General features: G+C 46.6%; 1 protein-coding gene and 1 pseudogene across 1 annotated transcript in view; one reads left to right on the forward strand and one right to left on the reverse strand.

Annotated features, from left to right (window-relative positions):
* The first annotated feature begins 640 nt into the window (after positions 1 to 640).
* On the forward strand, positions 641 to 3,671 carry LOC124236770 (lon protease homolog 2, peroxisomal-like; annotated as a pseudogene).
* Positions 3,672 to 15,244: 11,573 nt separating this feature from the next.
* LOC124236771 (olfactory receptor-like protein OLF4) overlaps positions 15,245 to 21,591 on the reverse strand; it is a 186,764-nt gene continuing 180,417 nt past the window's right edge. Inside the window, exons 2-3 of the mRNA XM_046655740.1 lie at positions 15,762 to 15,862; positions 15,245 to 15,499 (exon numbers count right to left, since the gene is read on the reverse strand). Coding sequence (XP_046511696.1) covers positions 15,245 to 15,499; positions 15,762 to 15,862 — 356 coding nt within the window. The remainder of the gene's footprint in view (positions 15,500 to 15,761; positions 15,863 to 21,591) is intronic.

Genomic DNA, 21,591 nt, shown 5'->3' on the forward strand with positions numbered 1-21,591 from the left:
GAGAATTTTTTTTTGAGGAAGATTAGCCTTGAGCTAACATTCCCCACCAACTCTCCTCTTTTTGCTTAAAAAGATTGGCCCTTAGCTAACATCCATGCCCATCCTCCTCTACTTTATACATGGGATGCCTGCCACAGCATGGCTTGATAAGTGGTGTGTAGGTCCACACCTGGGATCTGAACTGGTGAACCGCAGGCCACCAAAGCAGAATGTGTGAATTTAACCAGTGTGCCACCAGGCCAGCCCCTAGAGAATTTTTTTTTTTTGAGGAATATTAGCCCTGAGCTAACTGCTGCCAATCCTCCTCTTTTTGCTGAGGAAGACTGGCCCTGAGCTAGCATCCACACCCATATTCCTCTGCTTTATGTGTGGGAAACCTGCCACAGCATGGTGTGCCAAGTAGTGCCATGTCCGCACCCGGGATCAGAACTGGCTAACCCCAGGCCACTGAAGTGGAACATGCGCACTTAACCAGTGAACCACCAGGCCAACCCCTAGAGAATTTTTTTAACTGAGAGATTTATCTGCATAACAAGGTAAGCTTTATTTACTATACATTTTTTCCCCTCATCTTCCCATAATTTTTCTTCAGCCACTTCCTGCTGCTCACCTAGATGGCTTCCTGCTTCCAAGCTCCCCCATGTGCACCCAGTGTGGACTGGACTTGCAACTTGCAGTTAGTGTGGAGCTGCCTGCTCAAGGGCTGCAGAGCACCATCCTAACTCTCATCCCCAACATGACCTACCTGGCCAGCAATACTCAGGATCTGCCACCACTGCACAGGATTGGGGCAGCTGCACTGATGGTTCAGATTGTGGGCAGTACCCAGTCCAATTCCCACTCACCTTTGTTGACCACATGCCGTGCTGTTTGCAGAAGGTACAGATTTAAAAGAGAAGTCATATCCTGTTGTTAAAGTGGAACTGTTGGACTGACTTGAGGAATTTTTCAACACCTGTAAAACTAAAGAGAAGCTAGGAGAAGTATCAAAAGAGTTCTACAAAAATGAACTACTATTGATTGAAATGTTGAATATTCATGTCCCTGCAGTTGCTAAATTGAGACGTCTTTTAGATAGTTCTCCTAGGGAAGATTTACTAGACATTCTGACATCACTTATCCAAACAAGCAACAAAAATGCTCCAAATTTTAGATACGGTGACTCTGGAGGAACTGTCCAAGATGATGATACCACTGCTTGTGAAACAAATGCAAGAATTGAAATTGCTTTAAAAAACTGGAAAACCTGGGGCCAGCCTGGTGGCACAGTGGTTAGGTTTGCATGTTCTCCTTCAGTGGCCCGGGTTTCATCAGTTCAGATTCTGGGTGCAGACCTATGCACCACTCATCAAGCCATGCTTTGGCAGGAGTCCCACATATAAAGTAGAGGAAGATGGGCATGGATGTTAGCACAGGGCTAGTCTTCCTCAGCAAAAAGAGGAGGATTGGTGCCAGATGTTAATCAGGGCTAATCTTCCTAAAAATAATTATAATAATAATAATAATAAAACAGAAAAAAAGAGAAAGATGATAATAAATGCATTATATGAATATGTCTCAATAGGATTTCACACATCCTAGGTACTTTATTTATTTATTTATTTTTGAGGAAGATTAGTCCTGAGCTAACATCTGCTGCCAATCGTCCTCTTTTTGCTGAGGAAGACTGGCCCTGAGCTAACCATCGTGCCCATCTTCCTCCACTTTATATGTGGGATGCCTACCATCGCATGGCTTGCCAAGCGATGCCCGGGATCCGAACCTGCGAACCCTGTGTTGCTGAAGCGGAACGTGCGCAATTAACTGCTACACCACCGGGCTGGCCCCCATCCTAGGTACTTTAAAAGAAGAACATGAGGAAGAAGATAATCATGATATTGTCATGCTAGAAAAAAAAGTGAGCATCCAATATGTCAGAATAACCCCATTAGGTCTGTGTCAAAAAGAGAAAAAGACTAAAAAAATGCTGCAAGCAATGCCAGAATATGTTCAGATTAGAAATTTTTTAGAATTTATGGTGGAACTTTCTGGGACAAAAGTACAACTGACCATCCAGACATTCAAGAAGCCCAAATTCTTATGGATAATAAGCATTTTGCCTTGAAAAATTGAAGGAAAGAATGTTGGAATATTAGACTGTCAAACAGCTGAAAACCAATCTGAAGGGCCCATTCTTTGCTTTGCTGACCCTCCTAGAGTTGGCAAAACAATGTGGGAAAGTCTGTGGCCAAGACTCTAGATCGAGACTTCCACAAGATTGTATTTGGATGAGAACGTGAATAGTCTGACATTTGAGGGCAGAGGCACACCTATGTTGGCAGTATACCTAGTCATACAATCAATGACTTGAAGACTGTTGAGGTTAACAATCTTGTGTTTCCATTAGATGAGGTTGACAAATTAGAAAAAATTGTGTCCAGGTGATCCTGCAGCAGCTCTGTTTGAGGTATTGTATCATGAACAAAACCATAGCTTCACAAATCATTCTCTAAATGTGGGCTTTAAACTCTCCCAAGTTATTTTAATAACTAACGCCTATACTGCTGCTACTACTCCACCTGTCTTCTTGGACAGAATGAGGACATTCAGGTGCCAGGGTATACACAAGAGAAGATAGATTGCCAGCAAGCACTTGATCCCAAAGCAACTGGAACAGTATGGGCTGAGTCCTCAGCAGATTCAGATCTCTCAGGTTACTCCTCTTCACATCTTCCCCAGGTGTACCAGAGAGGCAGGGGGTCATTCTCTGGATAGATAGTTTGGAGCCATTTGCCCAGCCGTTTCTGTGAAGGTGGGAAAAGAACAATATAAGGAAGTCAAGTTGGACCATTTTGATGTGAATGAGAAAGAAGTTTACAGAGAAAACATCTTAGAAGATGCAAAATCTGAATCTATCAATGACAGCAGTTACTTGACACTACCATCTGAAACGCCAATTTTGATTTATTTCTATGCTCCAAAAGACATCTTTGGGCTCCGGATATATAAAATGGGCATTTGAGTCAACCAGGAATGGCAATAAGTTTGGCTTGGACTCCCTTAGGTGGAGAAATCATATTTGTGGAGGCAAGTTGAATGGATGGCGAAGGTCATTTAACTCTAACTACTCAGCTAGGGGATATCATGAGAAGAGTCTGCCCATCTTGCTATTAGCAAGCTCTGCAGCAATGCCAAGAAATACCATCTGCCCTGTGCTTCTGGAAGTTTTGATCTTAACAACACAGACATCCATGTGCACTTTCCAGCTGGAGCTGTCACAAAAGATGGACCCCATGCTGCAGTTATCACAGTGACTTGTGTTGCCTCACCTTTTAGTGGGATGCCTTTACATTCAAATGTAGTCATGACTGGAGAAATTACAGAGGGGTCTTGATCTTCCAGTGAATTAAAGAGAAAGTGCTGGCAGCACACAGAACAGGATAGAAGTGAATCATCATTTCTCAGAGGAATGAAAAAGACCTTGAAGAAATCCCAGGCAACGTATGATAGGATTGAAGTTTTGTCACAGCAAACTGCCTGGATGAAGTTCTTAATGCAGCTTTTGATGCTGTCTTTACTGTCAAGACCTACCTGCTCTCTTAAATAGCATTTTGTAGGCCCAAATCTCAACTTTACAGAATTTTCAGTTATGACGTGCCAACAGCACTGACAAAATTGATTTTATTCACAGCAGTAGGGGTGAGTAAACTGTCTCTAATTTGTGAACAATCACAAGAGCGATTATGAACTTCACTCAAGTGTCGGTTAGTGTTTATTAGAGAAACGCTAATTTAATAAATTGGTAAAAATTGAAAAAAATCTGAATCATCTGGCCACCTTCTTGAGTCTTGTATTTTATGAAATTTGAGCCATAGTTAAATTACTGTGTAATCAATTTATTTTCTTTTGTTAATTTGTCTCACACAAACTTTATCTTCAGAGCAGCCACAGAACCTAAAAACCTAGGAGGTAGTCATTTTGTCCCCTCCAGTGGACAAAGTCCCTCTTGCTGCTGCCCAGCAGGCTTGGTACCTCCAGGGGAAGGAGGAAAGTCTCATGGGTGACAGGGAAGGAGAATCTTATCTTGGTTTCCTTTGTTAGTGACACTTTCCAAAGACCCCCTTGGGAGTGTTGCTGTGCTAATTTGGAACAGTTCCTAAGACTCATTACATCTGGAGGAGGACAAGCCTACCTGGGCTGAGTTCTGTTGGCAGATCAGGATCTGAAATTACTGAATCTGGGTCTCCTTCTAAAGTTGGGGGGTAAGACACCCTGTCACTGTGTTGTTCCTCCAGTCCTGAAGTCCCAAGTCAGTTTGCCTTCTTCTTACCATCTTTCAGATTTCTCACTAAATTTCTTCTTTTATAGTTGTCCAGGTTTTATGGTTGAGCTTAGCATAGAGGACCATCTTGTCTCTGTGTTTGTTATGCATTTATAGATTATTTTGTACTTTTCTGCATAGATGTCCAGGTCATTTCTTGGTAACCTTTTTTTGTTTATCTTTCCTTATTTCTATTGTAAATAAGGTTTACTCATCTATTATATGCTGTGGCTACTGTTTGTTGCATGAATACTACTGACTTTTGCACGTTAGTTTGACATCCTGCTACCTCATTGGATGTTTTAGCTGTTGGCCTTAGTTTTAACATTGATTCTCTATGGTTTGCCATGTTTAATATCACATCATTTTTAAAGGGAGCACATATAGGAGAATTCACCAGCCAAGGGGAAGCAGGCCTGTCATAAGGAGTCACATACAGTTCACACCTCCCTCTGTTTCCTTCACTTGTCCTCTGTGGTATTTTCACACCCTTCAAGTGAAGGCTGAGCAGTTGCTGTGTACAATTCATTCTTTCATGGAACAGGGGCACAGTCAATTACTTCTTGAGATGGGGGGGTACGTTTGTATGGAAAAGGGAGAGCCCTCCACTAAGTCCCTGGGGGATGGGAGGGAAGGGGTCTGGCAAGGGGTTGCCCAGAAGATTATGCAGGTGGATATGGTTGCCGACTGAATACTCTGCTTATAGCGAGCTTGAACCAGACTGGAACTGCTGGCTTCCAAAGATCCAAGAACAGGCAAATCCCGCCTCCTATGTATCATCTTTCTCCCCCACTTGCCATTATGCCTTAGTTGATTTTGTAGCCAGATTATAAGGAAGACTGAGTTGCAGCCTGCAGAATGGACTTTGAAGCAGCGTCTGCTGATTGTTATCATACTCTTTGTCTTGTGATGTGAGAGAGGCCAGGACAACCAGATGTTAAGCTGCTACGTGAGGTCAGAGAGCCTGTGTGGGGGGTAAGGGTCTGCCTTTTCCACTGTCTCTGTTTGGGTGTGTTTCTGAGACTAGTTTTTAAGTTGATTATGGGAGAGAAGCTTATATAAGATGCTTACCTCCCTGCATTCACCCTCCCCTCAAAACTTGAGGGAATCTGGTTCTTCAGAGAAGCTTTCAGGAAGAGTGAAACAAGACCATAGACAAGATTTGGATTTGGAGCTGTGCTGGAGTATACACTGAATAGTTTTCAGGTTTGTGGTGAGTTCTCCTTCCTTAGCATAGGAAAGAACTTGTCTAGTGTCCTGGCATATTTGGGGCCATTATCACCAGCTTCCCCTGGTGAGCAATCAGAGAGACCTCTCCTTATGACGCAGACATTCCCAGCTCTGAACTGTTTCTACAGTAGGCCCCAAAGCAGCTAATTGTTGACATTGCAGAATTTCTGCATTCCACAGTTTCCTCGTCTGCACCTCTACCTTGTATTGGGGGCTGTGATCTTTTCCAACCTCTCAAAGGATACTTTCCTTGGTGTAAGTCCATTCAGCTGCTATAACAAGATTTAACAGACTGGGTGGCTTAAAAAACATTTATTTCTCACAGTTTTGGGTGCTAAAACTACAAGAGCAAGTCTTGCAGATCTGATGTCTGGTGAGGGTTCATCGATGACCATAGTCTTGTTGTGTCCTCATATGATGGAAGGGGTAAGGGAGCTTCCTGGGCTCTCATTTACAACAACATTAATCCCTTTTAAGAATTGCCTCCTTATGACATAATCATCTACAAAAGTGGCTAGTGTCTCCCCATAGCATTATATTGGCAGCTAGGATGTCAACATATTCATTTGAGGGGATACAGATATTCAGTCCATAGCACTTAGTTCAGATTTGGGCAGAATCTCCACACATGAATGGAGTACATTAGCAGGTATTCACACATGCATGCATGATCTCCCCTCTTTTTGCCACAAAAATAATTTCATCTGTGGCGTTTTCCTTTAATAGTCTTCATTTTATCCCAGGATGGAAGAACTGTCATTCTAAGACTAAAGAAGGAACTTCCACTCCAGAGTGAACCTCATAAGGCAGTATGCCAGAGTGTGACCAGTGAGAAGAGGGGCATGAATGAGCCCAAACTGCCAAGTTGAATTAAAATCCCTACAGAGAAGACTGGTTCAGAAGTCGGGGCTTAGTAACACAATTGGACTCCATTTCCCATCTCACCCCCTCCCCACCACCATCTCTTTTTCAGGTAATGGTGTCTGTCCCAGGTAGGCCGAGTGATGTTTATGATGGGCTTCATGGTGCTGGCAGAGAGCTGAAGATGAGGAGGTTTTCCCTCAATATTTAAGTGCATATTAACATAATTATTGCAATCAGCAGCGGGGACAGGGCCTCTGGCTGGGATGAGGGACAGCCTCTCCTCAGTGGGTCCTTTAGCCAGTCACTGCCCCTCTGGGGGCCTGGGTCTCCTCCTCTGGGAAGTGGAGGGAAATGATCAGTGGTGTGGGCCTCCCAGCGGGGTGATACTGTCCAAGGGAGGACAGGAATGTGAGGAGATTTGTGCTGGCTTCTCCTTAAGAGGTGAGGGAAGAACAGAGATGACACGCAGATGACCCTGAATCCTCAGGAGACTCCTGGAAGCAGGTGACATTCTCCTCACATTTTTCAGATGAGGAAAGAGGGCCAGGGAGGCCTGGGCAGGCCCAAGGTCACACAGGAGTGAGTCCTGGAGCCGGGACTGGTCTAGAATCAGAGCACCCTGGAGGTGGGAGCAGCAGAGGCAGCAGGGGACTGGAGCCGATGGCCAGGGTCTGAGATCAGGGGCCTTGGGGGACATGCGGAGGGGAGTATGGGCGCACTGACCCTGTCCTCGGCCCCGACAGGAGGCGACCTCCATGTTAAAGACTGCAGAGAGGGCCCGCCAGGGAGCCCAGGAGAGGCAGGGGCAGCAGGTGAGGGTGCCTGTGGGGGAGGGTCCCAGGAGTCAGAGGAGAGGGGTCTCCCCCTCCAGCTGGAGACCTCCCTCAGGAGAGGGGCCTTCCTCCTCCAGTGCATCTGCTGTGGCCACGGAGCATGATCTGCCTGCAATAGCAGTGAGCAGGAGGAGGCCTGGAAGCACTGGCAACAGGACAGATTTGGGGTGGGGAGGGGCAGGGGCCACACCCCCTGGGATGGGCCAACAGCCAGCCCTGGGACTAGACTGGTGGAGTTTGGTGCTCCTGGAGGGGAGGGGAGGAGGGAATTGTGTGTGTTGGGGTGTCCTGAGGATCCTAGGCTGCTCTGTGTGGGAGTGTGGGGTGGGCAGGGGGCTGGGGTGAGGGGTTTCAGAGGAGGGTTCATGGGGGCACCTGAGAGCTGGAGCTCATCACCATGCCCACCCCGATGGCTGCACACGGTGTCGTCCCCTCCCTGGTGACATTCTTCCGTTCCCTGGAGCTGCTGGACGCTATGATGCAGGATTATGTGGAGATGAGTGAGCCTGGAGGTGGGTCCGGGGGCTCAGTCTCCTGAGGGTTGGGAGTAGAGAGTCCTTCCCTGAGCCCTGAACTCTCTGCATTTGGCAAAGGTCCTCTCAGCAGAGCCTCCAACCTTGTATGGGAGTCGGGGCGTCAGGCCCATCTCCCCAGTGAGTGATGCAGGCTCTGCAGAAGCCACCGTCCAGGTTCCCTGGGCTGCTGAGGCTCAGAGCTGCCTGACTGCGTGGCCGCAGGAGGTGGTGTCTGAGCTGGACTCAGCCTCTCCCTCTGGCTCTGCCAATTAGGGAAGAGAAGTTGGGCCCCTCCCAGTCAGGAAGCACATCAGTGGCTGAGCTGTCCCTTCCTGCCTGAGGCCTCAGTCTCCCCCTGTCTCATCAGAGAGGGTTGGGTTACAAGTTCTCTTGCCTCAGTTGCTCTGTGCCCCTGCTCTGGAGCCCAGAGACTGGCCCAGGTCCAAGTCCTGTCTCTGGAAGGGCCTGCCCACTGGCAGCAGTGCAACATTGGAAGAGGTGTGGACAGGGGCTAGTGCTGGTGTAAGGGGGCTGTTTCTGATGGACTGTGGCTGTCTGTCTTCCAGAGGATGTGCTGAACTGTCAGAAATGGAATGAGGTAAGCGGCTGCAGCCTCACATTGGGGAGGCTGGGGGTGTGGAAATCAGAGACACCCCCCCGTGGGCAGGACCCCCTCTGGCCCAATCCCCAGGGTCAGACATTTATTTGTAGAGTTTGATATACAGAGCTGGGGATCCTATGGCATTGGTGGGTGGGGGTAGGGCTGGCATCAAAGACACCTTCCTGGAGGAGGAGTTATTTCTGGCCAAGTGTGAGAGGAGGCAAGTCCTGACTGGAATTGCAGGGAGGCAGGGTTCCCAAGTGGGCAAAGGCCCCAGACTGGTTCCTTGTCCCCCTCGTCACCCCCTCCAAGAGCCCTGCAGGAACCCCGACTCAGGTCCTGTGTGCATCCTGTGCTTGCTTTGTCCTAGCAATTCAAACTGATGGAGGAGATCGAGCTGCTCCAGGAGGCTGCAAATCTGTACACCGTGCAGCCTGACAAGCACTTTGGGGCCTGGTTCCAGGCCATGGAGCCCCTGAGTGAGGAGGAGAGGTGAGGGAGGTCAGGAGTTGGGAGAGGGCAGGGCAGACTCTCTCTGCTGACCAGCTCCAGAGCCCATGGCCCTGGCTCCCTGGTCAGCCTCAGATCTGGTTGCATGGCGAACCCTGGGACCCTTGGACTCCAGCTGCTGGCAGGTTCCAGGATGCACATGTGATGTGTGGCTCCTGAGAGCTTCCAGCTCTACTCTGTCCTGTAGCTACAGCCTGTCCTGCCAGCTGGAGCCCAGATACCACTGGGCCAGAAAGATTCGACTCTTCTTCAAAGACAAGAAGAACAGCTCAGGTAAGAGTGTGTGTCTGCACCGGCAGTGGCTGAATCCACAGGCTCAGGAAACATTCAGGCTGAGCATGGGCCTGGGGAGGCAGACAGCTGGCCCTGGGTCCCAACTCCACTGCTGAGCAGTCCTGTCCTGGGCAATTGCACTCATGTTTCTCGGACTGGTTTCCTCCTCTGTGAAATGGGTGATGTTAAATATCAGCCCCTGTGTCAGGGACAGATGGGGTCCTGTTGGCTGTCTGACCACTCAGCACAGGGCTGGAGCACAGAGCAGAGTGGGGGCAGGGAGGGGTGTGTGCTGTGGGTCCAGGGCAGGCCCCTCAAGAAATGCCTCTCTTTCTCCAGACACCAGACCCCCAACCAAGGGCCCAGTGGTGGTGGTCCATGACCCTCCTGAGACCAGCTGAGCTACAGTGGGTACACAGTGGGGACACTCAGGGTGCACAGGGTCATCTCCTCAGATTCTGATGAGAACTTTGTGATCCATTTCCTGGGGTCCCCTGGAGGCCACGATGGAAGGCATCAACCCCTCTTCTCCCTCCCCCCTTTTCCCCAGCACCTATCTCCCTATTTGGAGGGGCCATGTTTTGTTGTCAATGGTAAATGCTGCATTTGAGTATAACATTAAATTGTTGCTTCTTTCTAATCCTGGGAGTGGAGGTGTGCGTCTTTCACTCCCTGCGCTCATGGAAACCAGATCCAGAAACTCACATTCCTTCTCGAATTTAGAAACCTCACAGAGTCATCAGCTCAGTTTATGTGGAGACGGGAGAAGTGCCAGTCCCCTCCCTGGCTACTGAAGGACATGCCCAAGTCCCCCTTCCTCCAAGGACAGGATCATTGCAGTGGGGCTCACCCTGTCCAGGAGAAGAGATGGCCCCTCCTACCTCTTGGGACTAAGAGGTTGGAGGCATTTTCTCAGGCAGAACGACAACCACTGAGCTGGGTGTGTCTTTCAAACTAGCACATGCCTGTCCCTAGCACATGCCCTGCCCAGGACAGTGGCTGCCTTTCTACACTCTGCCAGAAGAGGGAACATTTTCCTGGTTTCTCTGGCACACAGATTAGGACCTTGTTTTCTGATTCAGTCTCTGGAATGTCTTCAGCTCAAACTGGGGAAAATACCGTCAAAAGCTCAAAATGTGCCTGTGAAGAGGACAAGGCCAGAGGAAGGTCCTGTGCAGATGGACCATGGGCAGGCAGGACTCTGCCTTCTTGGGCCCACTGAGGGGCTCCCTGTTCACCGTTGACCTAGGCTGGATCTTCCTGGGCTTCTGGTCCCTAACCCTGAATACCATTTCCTGCTTGTTGTCTATCTAAGGGGAAAGCTGTGGGATGCAGCTTTTAGGGCCTCAGCCAGGTATCCCTCCATAAACCCAGTGCTCCTTGTGAGCTAGGATTTTCAGTGTCTCTACACTCCTGCATACAATTGTATCTTAGGGCAGAAATTCCCTAGATGTCCCCAGCCTTTCTGCCAGGTCCATCATGGCCACTCCTCCCAGACTGGGCCTGATGGATCCCAGGTGAGCTCTGCTTTCCCAGGAGGATAGATGATCATCCTGACCAGGAATGACCCCACAGTCTCCCTACTGCCGAGGGTGACTTCTGGGCCTGTGTGCTTCTCAGGCCCGTGGTGTCGGACAGTCCCAAATTTACACAATCTGGAGTATTTTTAGTGACTTTTCCTAAAGTCATTGCTGTGCCTGAGCCCAGCAAGCGTGTAGCCCCTCGGCTGGCTGTGTTCTTTCCACAGTCTTGTGCTGTGGTTCTGTCATGAGGATGTGTGCCTTTCCTGTGGGGGGTGTGAAAGAGGAGGCCTAAGAAGGGTGTGAGTCAGGTGTCCTGCAGGGAATGAGAGCAACCTGATGATCTGTGGATGTGCGTGGACACAGACTTACCGAGGGAAATGTTGAAATGCTTCCCATCTGGGTACTAAACAGACACTGCTCTGAGCTCAACCAGAGCACCAGCTCCAGAACTAGGAGGGAAAGCCTGACCACCCAGCCTTTGCAATCTCGTCCCTTGGATACATCCTGCAAGACAAGGGCTGGGTGAATCGCTTGGCACTTCTGACTCATCCTCTCCTTCCTGGTGGCTGCAAGTGTCACTCAGACACATGGCAGGCTGGGCTCTGCCAGGGAGGCCATCTCAGCACAGCTGGAAGCTGAGGATCAATCCGGGTCCCCGGCAGCCCAGGCCCTTCCTGATGCAGCACAGCCACCCAGGAAAGAGACTTGCCAGAGGAAGGTGGGGAAGGCTGTGCTGTCCCTCCAAGGAGAAAGAGTTGTGGCAGGTCCCAGGGCTAGTCCAGGGCCAGGATGATGTCATGGGTGTCCCAAGAGTGTCTCCTCCAGGACTGGGGTGCTCCTGAGAGCCGACCCGGCACGTAGAAACATTTAGTTTGTTGCGGGAGTACAGCTGTGGACACAGGAGGCACATTTATCCCATCTTTGGGTTTCCAAATTCGACATAGATTGTGGAAGTCCACGAGGAAAGAAATTAGCAAATATGGATGAAATGTTTCTTGTTCAAGGCACACAGAAGTTACCAAAACTGGCTTCCTAAGAGCTGACTTAGGAGAAGAGAATCTAATAATGTGAGTCCCTTGAAATGCCTCAAGTGAATATGGTGTTGGAAGGAAATGCTCAAAATGTTTGAGGAACTGGTAAGTCGGGTGCCATTTAAACTATTCCAGGTCCAAGGTGGGGACGGATGCTTGCATCTTGGCTTCCAGTGCAAGCGAAAACAAGATCATGGTGGAATTCAACTCAGTCTCTCCAAAGTGGTCGATGAGACGGCGTTTGTACTCCTCACTCATGGACCTCGAAAATATCTTGCTGTGTGGTCCATGCACGGATGCATCTTCCATTTGTGGAAGTTAACAAAAAATCTGTCCAGTTGACAGCCACACCATCCAGCTCAATGCCATCTCCTCCCACTCACAGTGCCCTGCAAACCCATCTTGCTGATTTGGACACGATTTGCCTCATCACAGTGAGAGAGCCATACCAGGGTGTCCCAGAGTGCTGGGAACCATGTTCACACCACCTCCATCTGCCAAGACAGGAGCATCTCTGGATGGGTAACCTGAGTCCAGAACCCGACCTTTCCCTTGGCCTGGCTTAGGATTTGTCCCTGAATGACATGACTCGACCATTCTCCCGAATGCTGCCCCTGGGCTTAGGTGTGTCTGGAAGAATTACCAGCATGGGCTGGCCTCTCCTTCACCCTTAAGGAGACCAACGAGAATGCCCCTCGACTCGCCAACCTGCCCCTGGGTTTCGATGTCTACCAGGCCTGTCCCCATGACCCCAAGACTTTGGAGAGCACCCTGTTCTGGCTCTCTGGAGGGAATCAGATTCTCCCTAACTACAAGCGCCCGACTACGCAAATCCGTGGCTACAATTACAGGAACCACTTCAGCACGGTCAGCTGAGGTGAGAATCCTTCTGGGGCTCACCAGAAGCCCCCAGGTAAGAGGGTCTGAATCCTGGAGAGAGAGACTCTGGTCTTCCCCAATGCCTTTCTCTCATCCAATCACAGGGAAAGGCAGAGCTCTACGTAAGTCCTCCCAGGGACTTCCTCAGATTGGGAGATTATTAGCTGGGTTGGGAAGGAAGAGCATGGTGAAGGAGCAGTGCCGTTGAAACATTGAGACTCAGCCCAGACTCATGCTCAAGGCCAAGGCATCCACCCCACAGCTCCTGGGAATATTGGCTGAGGACAGCTCACAGCTCTTTCCCTCACAGGACATCCCCACACCATAGGGAACCACCTAACCCAAGGATACAGCCCTCTCCAGGGACAGCCAGGGCCCCATGTCTGGCAGATAAGGGAGTAAGAAGCCTGGTTCCCTTGTCTCAATTTTGGACAACACCAAAGGGCCGTCCCAGCTCCAGAGATCCCTGAGGGTTGGCTGAGACCCAGTGGCAACGGGCTTGTGCTTCAGCTTCTCCTGCGACCATCTCTGCTTTGCTAACTTCCCATAGGGATATCTCTCCAGAACACTTCCATACACTTTCCACATGCAATACTCCCTATCAGACTCAGAGTCTCTTGGTGGGGCCCTGATCTGTGACAAGCAGCCGTCAGGAGGCATGACTTCTGACCATAGCAACATGAGATTCGGCCAATTCTGCTCTGGGAGAATCACCTTTTAGACAATCTGAGAGGGTAGGTCATCATAATCTTCAGGACAACCGCTCTGGTAAGAAATTAAATGCAACAATTAAGAAATCCATGACTAAAGATATATTTCTCCTCAGATTTACATCAAACATTGGTCGCTGGGGTGAAAGAACCCCTGCTTCCCAAGTCTTGTTGGGCAAGGCTGATGGAGACCCCATGACCTTGTTGCTACACCATCTGAAACTCACACCTTCTTCCATTGCTGCTGAAGGACACAAAGAGCACCTGGGGCCTTTACACACCCTCCTTTCTCCTTTGGCCGACAAGTGATGCTGTTGGGCAGAAGTAGCCATACATCCACTTGATAACCAAGAGGGCTAGGAAATCTAGTCTTCTGTGTGCCAGAATGAAAGGAGAACTGGATGCAGTGCGCCATGCTCTTTCTCTACACCAAAGCAGACAGTCGCTTTCCCTGTCACAGAGTTCCCTAGCCCTCTTTCCCCAGGAGGGCACCCTAAGATCCACTAAACTCAGGATCTCTAGCTGATCCTTAGGTTAACAGATCAAAGTGTTCAGTGGCCACAAATGACAAAGAATACAGAACTTTCAGGATTGGATAAGAATATCCCCTAAAGAAACTAACACCATCTATTGCAGTCAGCATCCCCCAGATATGCTGGGGAGTGGGAGAACATGATTTTCCTAGTTGTCATGTCATAATATTCCAAATGGTAAGTTTTCTGCCAAAAGTTCCAAGGCATACAAAGAGACAAAGAAGGATGGCTCCTACCTGGGAAAAATCCAAAAACAGAATGGGCCCCTGAGGAAGTTCTCAGGGGTGAGCACACAAAGCTTTCTCTGGTTGTTGCTGTTCAGATTCCTGTGTCAAGCCTCTGTCTTCGTAAGCAGCAATATGCTGAAAACCTCTGTTTCAGGGTCAAGACAGAGTCAGAGGCCATGGATGACAGAAATGGATTTGTGTCTTTTCTTCAGTCTTTGCCCATGACTATATCTACTGCCTCATCTCGATTTACAGAGAAAACCTGGGAAACCTACCCAAACAAGTGTGTTTTGGTTCCTGTTGGAAGAATACGGAAAATATGCAGTTATTTTTGTGACAAAACTCAAGTTCATGGAGTCACTTTCCACCTCAAGGTGAATTTTGTGTAAAAAAAAAATTAAACATAGAATTATCATATGACCCAGAATGTTTATTTCAGATTTTCTGGCCTGATGGCTGCAGCATCTGATCTGAAGGTGCAACTGTGGACCACATTTCCCAAAGGCCTAAGGTCAGACTCACAGCTCATAGGGTTCCAGTAAAAAAAGACTCCATTTCCCATCAGGCAGTGGGCGGGAGGAACATGGCTCCTGGCTTTTCTCACCAGGCAGGTGGCCGGTGTGAGCCCCGCCCCCATGGGTGTGATCCTGTTGGCCAGGAATCCTCACACGCTCAGCCAGCGCACTTGCCTGACTCTCTTGCTCACGCCTTTACTCCCGCTCCCGCTGTCTCCCCACGCAGGGCTGCTTTCCGCTGCCCCGCCTCCTCTGTGGCCCCGCCCCTCCCTGCTCGCCACGCCCCAACTTGCCCCGCCTCCCTCTTAGGCCTGTCACTCAGACTCATGCTCTTTGGCCTCCCCACACTGTGGGGGCGCACTGCAGCCCTGGCTTCTCTGTCTCCCGGCGTCCCTGCTTGCCCTGCCTCCTCGCTAGCCCAGCACGTCACTGGCCCACCCCTGGGCTCCCTACACCCCTCCAGCTGGACCTGCCTCCTCTCTCACTCCACCCCCTGCTGGCCCCAGCCTATAGGGAGGCGCCAGACATCCTCAGGCGGGGCGTGCCCTGGCGTGGAGCTGGGGGAAAGTGAGGTCAGGCAGGTTCTGACCCACGTGCAGCTCGCCTGAGACGACCGGCGGGGAACCCTGGGCCGCGCAGCTGTCCCCTCCTACCCGGTCCCCTTTAGCCCAGTGCGCCTGGGGGCTGCCCTGGCCAGACCTCATCGATGCAAGGACAGCGGGCTGGGCCGCAGCTGAGCGGGAGGGCGGCTCGGAGGGGAGACGCGCCTTGAGCCCGGGCTCGGGTCCCAGACAGCCTTCCGGGAGGTGGCGCGGCCCTGGCCCGCCTTGTCCGCTGAGCCCTGCGGGGCGTTGTCCTGGAGGACTAGGGCGCGGGGCTCGCGGGCTGCACGGGGCTCCTCGGTGCCTCCGTCCCCTCTATCCCCGTTCCCCAGCAACGCGGGCCATCCTGGCGGCTGTCAGGCTCAGAGAGGCTGCCTGCTGTGCACACCACGTGCGTCTGAGCTACCCGCTGTCAGGGGTTCGGGAGAGGAACAGCCGGCCTGTCCCGGGTCAGAGGGAGGGAGAGGGACAGCTGGCAGAGTTCCCGGTCGGATGGAGGGGGGAGGCCGCTCCGTTCTCTACCTGCCTCCTCTCAACTCCCCTGTTTTTGTCTTGTCTGGTGTGGACGCCTCCTGTCTCTCCCCATCTCCCTTTCCTGGAACAGCCTGGACTTACCCGTTTGCTGTGGGAGGATGGTGGGTTTGGGGGACTGTCGAAGAGCCTCTTGAGTTCTTTTTCCTTTTCTCCTTTGTACTGGAATCGCCTATCTGTAGAGCCTGAAATTTGCAACCATCAAAGGAAATGCAGGGCAGCATTTCTTTGTAAGAGTTCTGAACAAAGGCACCTTACTTTTTATGACATGCAGAGCAGGATCATTTGGGGAAGAATTTGATCTACAATCCTAAAGTAATTTCAGAGAGAAGCTAGGGTGTTTCTGCTCCTGTTTATTGCTGTTGCAACCAGCGTGTTGTGATTGGCATTAAGTTTCTATGTAGATAAGGTGATGTTCATCTGCTCCCTGTAGAAGGGAAGTTCGCTTAAGAGGTCATTTAATGGCTTTCTCTGCCAAAGCGTCCACTGATGGTGTTCTCTGCCTCGTGATGGTGCCGATCAGATTCTGGGTTGGCAAAGTGACCAAACTTTTGGACTTAATTACAGTACACTGTGTGAGGCATTACTGTCACTTTAGCGCTATCGTCTGTATTGATGATCTGCACTAATATTTACAGGATGAAGGCTTGCTGTTGCGTTCAGTGCTGCAGCAGTTGTTAAGCCTATGAGCTGATGCGGGGAAGTGTCAAGCATAGAACCTGGTGGACAGCAAGTGAGAAAGTGCCCAGGAGGTGGTCAGACAGAAAGCTTACGCTCAGTTGTCTGGCAGGATGCAAGTATGTGTTCTGAAAGTCACAGTAATGCTTTCAAAATGTTGGGAGGCCTTCAAATTAGATTTCTTGAATAGGCTAGCATTTTCTTCTTTTTTTGTATTGAAGAACTAGTGTGAAATAATAATTATAAAAATGACTGTCACAGATATCTAGAAAATAAAAAATATTTTTATTTTGACAGCTGTATATATTTTTTCTTAAAGCCATCTTTAATAAACTATAATGTACTTTGAATGGAATTTTGATTTGAAAAATGAAACTTACTGGAAATGAAGCCAGACCTTCAGGCAGCAGCTTTTAAAGTATGCAAATGTATACAGTCATGTGGTACCATAATCAAAAACATTACTGTTGTCCAGAGCAGTTGATCTGGAAGTGTCCCTTTGGCTACAGTTAGAAAAATCAGGGTTCCAGATGAGTGTATATGCTCCATTATGGGAACTGTGATGAGCTATAGCAAGAACAAAGAGCATAAAAATTGTGTCCCCCAAGAGCACCTCTGTAGCATCTATGTGTCTGAAACCTGAAACCTGCCTCTCAGACCAATGCTCCAGAACAAATAAATAGGTCTTTTTCCCAGGAAGACTGGGGACTTTTTTCAGTCTGCTGCCTATAAAGTGCCCTGGGAATGGTAGCCTTCCAAGAATTGTCTGTCTATTTATTTCAGTCCTGTGGGCCCAGAAAGGCAAGCCACCAGAGCCAGGAGCTCAAGAGGCATCCCATGTATGGACTGCATGCACCTGCTGGCTTTAGCAAGACCATGGGAGAACATGAGGGTGGTGTGTGCCCACTCACTTTATCAAGGCCAAGGGAGAGCGCAAGAGTGGAGTATGTCTGCCAGCTTTAGAGGAGTCATGAGAGAGTATGGGGGCAGGTTGCATCCAATGAATTTACAAGACTGTAGAGAGCATGGGTGTGGAGTGTGCCTGCCAGCTTGATCATGGCAGCAAGAGACTGTGACTGAATGTGCCTACTGGCACTAATAAGGTAGTGTGAGAGTATAAAAATGTCACTCACCAGTGTCTGTGCTAGAAATTTAGAAGGAGTAAAAAAATGGTGTTCACCAGTGCTTCTGTCCCTGGAGAGAGTCCAAAGTGGCCCCTGATCCTCTAGCAAATGCTTTAAGATAAACAAATGAATCTCCTTCACATATGGTCTAGGTACTATTCAAACTATGCTTTCGTGCTGGGTCCTGGGGTGACTGAGTCTATGCATGGACCTTTAAGAGTGGATTCTCAGTTCCCTATGACCCTTAGGGTCTCCTGGACATAAGCCCCACTGGTATTTCAAAATGTGATGTTTTGGGAGCTCATCTCTTTAGTGCAGGTCCAAAGGTTTGGGGGGCCTACTGTAGGGCACAAAGCCCTTGCTTCTCAGGGAGAGGATTTGGAGAAGTGAGATATATCCCAATTATGGGTTGCTGTGCTGAGGATGGGGGTTTTGGCAAGACCACATCTCTGCCTCACCTACTCATCTCAATGTAGCCCTTTCATCCTTTGTTGTGGAGGTGCTATTTAGCTAATTTTCAGGTCTTTTAAACAGGAAATTGTTTTATATGTAAATTTTTTTCTGTGTGAGGAGTTGAGCTCAGGGTCTTCCTATGACACCATTTTGAGTTGCCTCTCCCATCTCTTTCTTTCATTCTTCTTTCTTTTTGAGGAAGATTAGCCCTGAGCTAACATCTTCTGCCAATCCTCTTTTTTGCTGAGGAAGACTGGCCACGAGCTAACATCTGTGCCCATCTTCCTCTACTTTTTATATGTGGGACGCCTACCACAGCATGGCTTGCCAAGCAGTGCCATGTCCTCATCCAGCATCCAAACCAGCGAAGCAAGGGCCGCCAAAGTGGAATGTGTGAGCTTAACCACTGCACCACTGTGCCAGCCCTGAAGATCCTGTTATTTTAAGTGATTCATAGTTGACCCAATATTTCAAATTGCCTTCATTCACTTTTTATCAGTGTCTTTGAAATGATCCAAGTGATTTTTGATAACTTTTATATACAGTGTCCATCAACCTAATTTCAAGATAAAATTGAATGCTAGTCAATTTTATTGACTAAATAGCATAATCTCACCTCATTTCTCAGAAAATGGCTCAGTTGACATCTAAAAATGGTGTAAATCATTGTGTTGATAATTGTAAACATATTCCATTTTCTCATGCTTCACTGAAATCATATTAAATTCCTGATGTTCTTCTTTCCTGGGGAATTTGACAGTGTTGATAGACTTAGTAATATTTCACAGTTATCTCCAATCATGTATTTCCTTACCCTGAATCCTTTTTCTGTGATGAAAATCCCACTGGAGATGATTCAAAATGATTCAATGATCAAGAAAGAATTAAATTCGCATGTTTACACACCCTCTAGTTTAAATTATTTTGTTTAGTGTTTATTTCCTGCCATTTCCAAGCAAATACATGCAGAAAATATCCCTTATTTAAAGGTATTACTATTTATTTATCTTAAACATTCCACTTGTGACCCAGTGACGCAGACCAAGATTGTACTTGGTTAGTTTCCTAGTCTTTGTGAACAAACCATTAATCACGAGGAAAACAAGTAACTAGAAAATATGATATTTCTGCACACATGATTTCAAATTTATGATTATGGAACATCTCGATGTGTAAATTCTAGACATTCATCACTGACTGAGGTGTGAGTGAATCTTCTGCTACTAATATCTTGCAGATAATTCTATTTTGTTACATGAACAAAGCATCTTTCTAACTTGACTGTAGCTACAAAAGGCTACAAAATAATTACTATAACGGCATTACCACAATTTCAGTGAAGAAGTAAATTCAGCATTATTTCTAATTTTTATTTGTTTTCTGCTTTTTACATTTTTTTATAAATGAGTAATTTCCAACAAATAATACAGTGATAGCATCTTGACTGTGAAAGGCTAATCATAAATGTGGATAGTTGTTATCTAGAAATTCCCATAAAACAATCATTGTATGAACGGTAATGCCAAATTACTGTCAAATCAAATATACATTGTTTTATTTTATATATACTTGTGAAAGAAACCTATTATGCACTTTCTATTCACAGTTTGCATTTTGCTTAGTTTTTATCTTTCTAAGTTCAATCATTTTCTTTTGAAATCCTCAGCTGCACTTCATAAAGTCTCTTTTTTATATCTTCTTACATTAATACCAAAATACTACCATCTGCATTCATATTTAATCATTTCAATATACCACGGAAAGGATCTTGGTATTCAGTAGATAAATCAGCAAGAAACTTTTTATAGTTTTCTTATCTTAAATTTTCTCACACCATGTGAAGAAGGCAGGATAAGGAGTGTCTTTATTTTAAGTTTATAAAGTCTGCTTTGCTTACGTAAAAGCATATTCCTAGAAATATGTAAATATTTAAATTCAATCTAGCACTGTTGAAGACACAATGAAATGGAAAGAGAGAGGAAAGAAGTTAGAGTGAAAGAAAGAAAAGAAGGAAGGAAAGAGTGGGAGAGAGGGAAGAGAAAAGTAAAAAACAAAGAAAATAGTACTGAAAAAACTAGCCAGAAGTTTGGAATGGGTAAAGAAGGCAGCTGGGAAGAATATCAATATTTATTACTATTAGCTTTGTTCTATCCATTGTCCTAAAAAAGCTTCATATATAAATGTGTTTTTTTCTTTCAAGTGAGGATCATAATCCCATTTTGTGGATAAGTAAAGCAAGCCTCCAGAACATTAACTTGCCTAAAATCATCAGCCTATAACTGGCAGAGTGAGATTACAAACATAAATCTCTCTAACCAAAAACCCAATATTCTGTTCATGATTTTCTCTTTACACTTATAGTAGCTAACACTTTATGCTTATAATGCAAACATCCTGAACAGTAAAGAACATGTATTCTAACCCTACATATTCCTAGTGGCATAAAAAGATGATGATGAAAGTGATGGGAACATTAAAATATTCACCACCTCTACAAAGACATTGCTCATTAGAGCAAATAATATGAAATGGAATGGGTTTGGTCTCAAGAAGTAAGAAGCATTAGAAAAAAAGATAATTCAAATCTATTGGTCATATAATTATTTGCAAAGAATAATCATCCACTCTTGATAGCATGATAATGGCCATTCAGAGAAAGAAGTTCAATTATAGAATTTGCAAAATGTGGGGAAACCTAATGCGCAGTTATTTTCAAAGCAATTTAATTTTCCCAGTTACAGGTGGAACTGATCAATTTGCCTGTTTTATCACAAGAAAAAATTGAATTTTAATAACATTGATGGATGAAGTTGTATCCAACAATTTAAAAAGTATATATTGCTATATAACACATTTCATGTGTAAAAGAACTTTGAGAGAGATTATAATCCCAGCTTTGAAAATGATGAAAGTGAGACAAAGTGACTTAAGTATTTCATCCCAAGATATTCAGCTAATAAATGCAGGACATAAAACCTAGGTACTGAATGTGAACTCCAATTCCTATTCACTCTGCACAAAAATTCAATTATCAATATGTTTAACCATGTCTGATTTCTATGAGTGAATAAATAGAAATATTACAAAAATTCACTTTTACAGATTTTGTACTACAGAAAGAAATCAGCAGTTAATAATAATCAAGGAATAAAATGCAATAAGGCAGTAAATATTTTAAGGGCCATCATAATAAGAGACCATATTGCTATGAATATAAAGAAGGATGACTTTACAGGGACTTGAGTGGCCAGCATGGCATAAGAAAGTGGTTGAACTAGAACTTGTGCTTACAGCTTTAGAAGGATTTGCATAAATTTTTTTTTTGGCAAATAATAAAGCAGGAAAAACTCAGGGATCCAAGTGGGAAAAGTGTGATCAAAGATATATTTATGAAAATATTCAGACATTTGTCCTACAACACGAAACTTGTAACATGAATTATTTACTTAAAAGTACTGTTTGCGTCATGTGAACTATTTATTTTAATTCCAATTAAGCAGAAATTGCAATACTCACTAAGGAAGAAGCTGTTGGATATGAATAAGGGGACATCTCACTGTTTTATTTTGAGTAGATACTTAGCTGTTTTGCATAATATTAATAAACTGCTATTTTTATTTTTCTGTTTGTAATAATGATGATGATATCTAATAATCTAT

This window comes from Equus quagga, chromosome 3 (genome assembly GCF_021613505.1).
Source record: "Equus quagga isolate Etosha38 chromosome 3, UCLA_HA_Equagga_1.0, whole genome shotgun sequence".
Taxonomy (NCBI): Eukaryota; Metazoa; Chordata; class Mammalia; order Perissodactyla; family Equidae; genus Equus; species Equus quagga.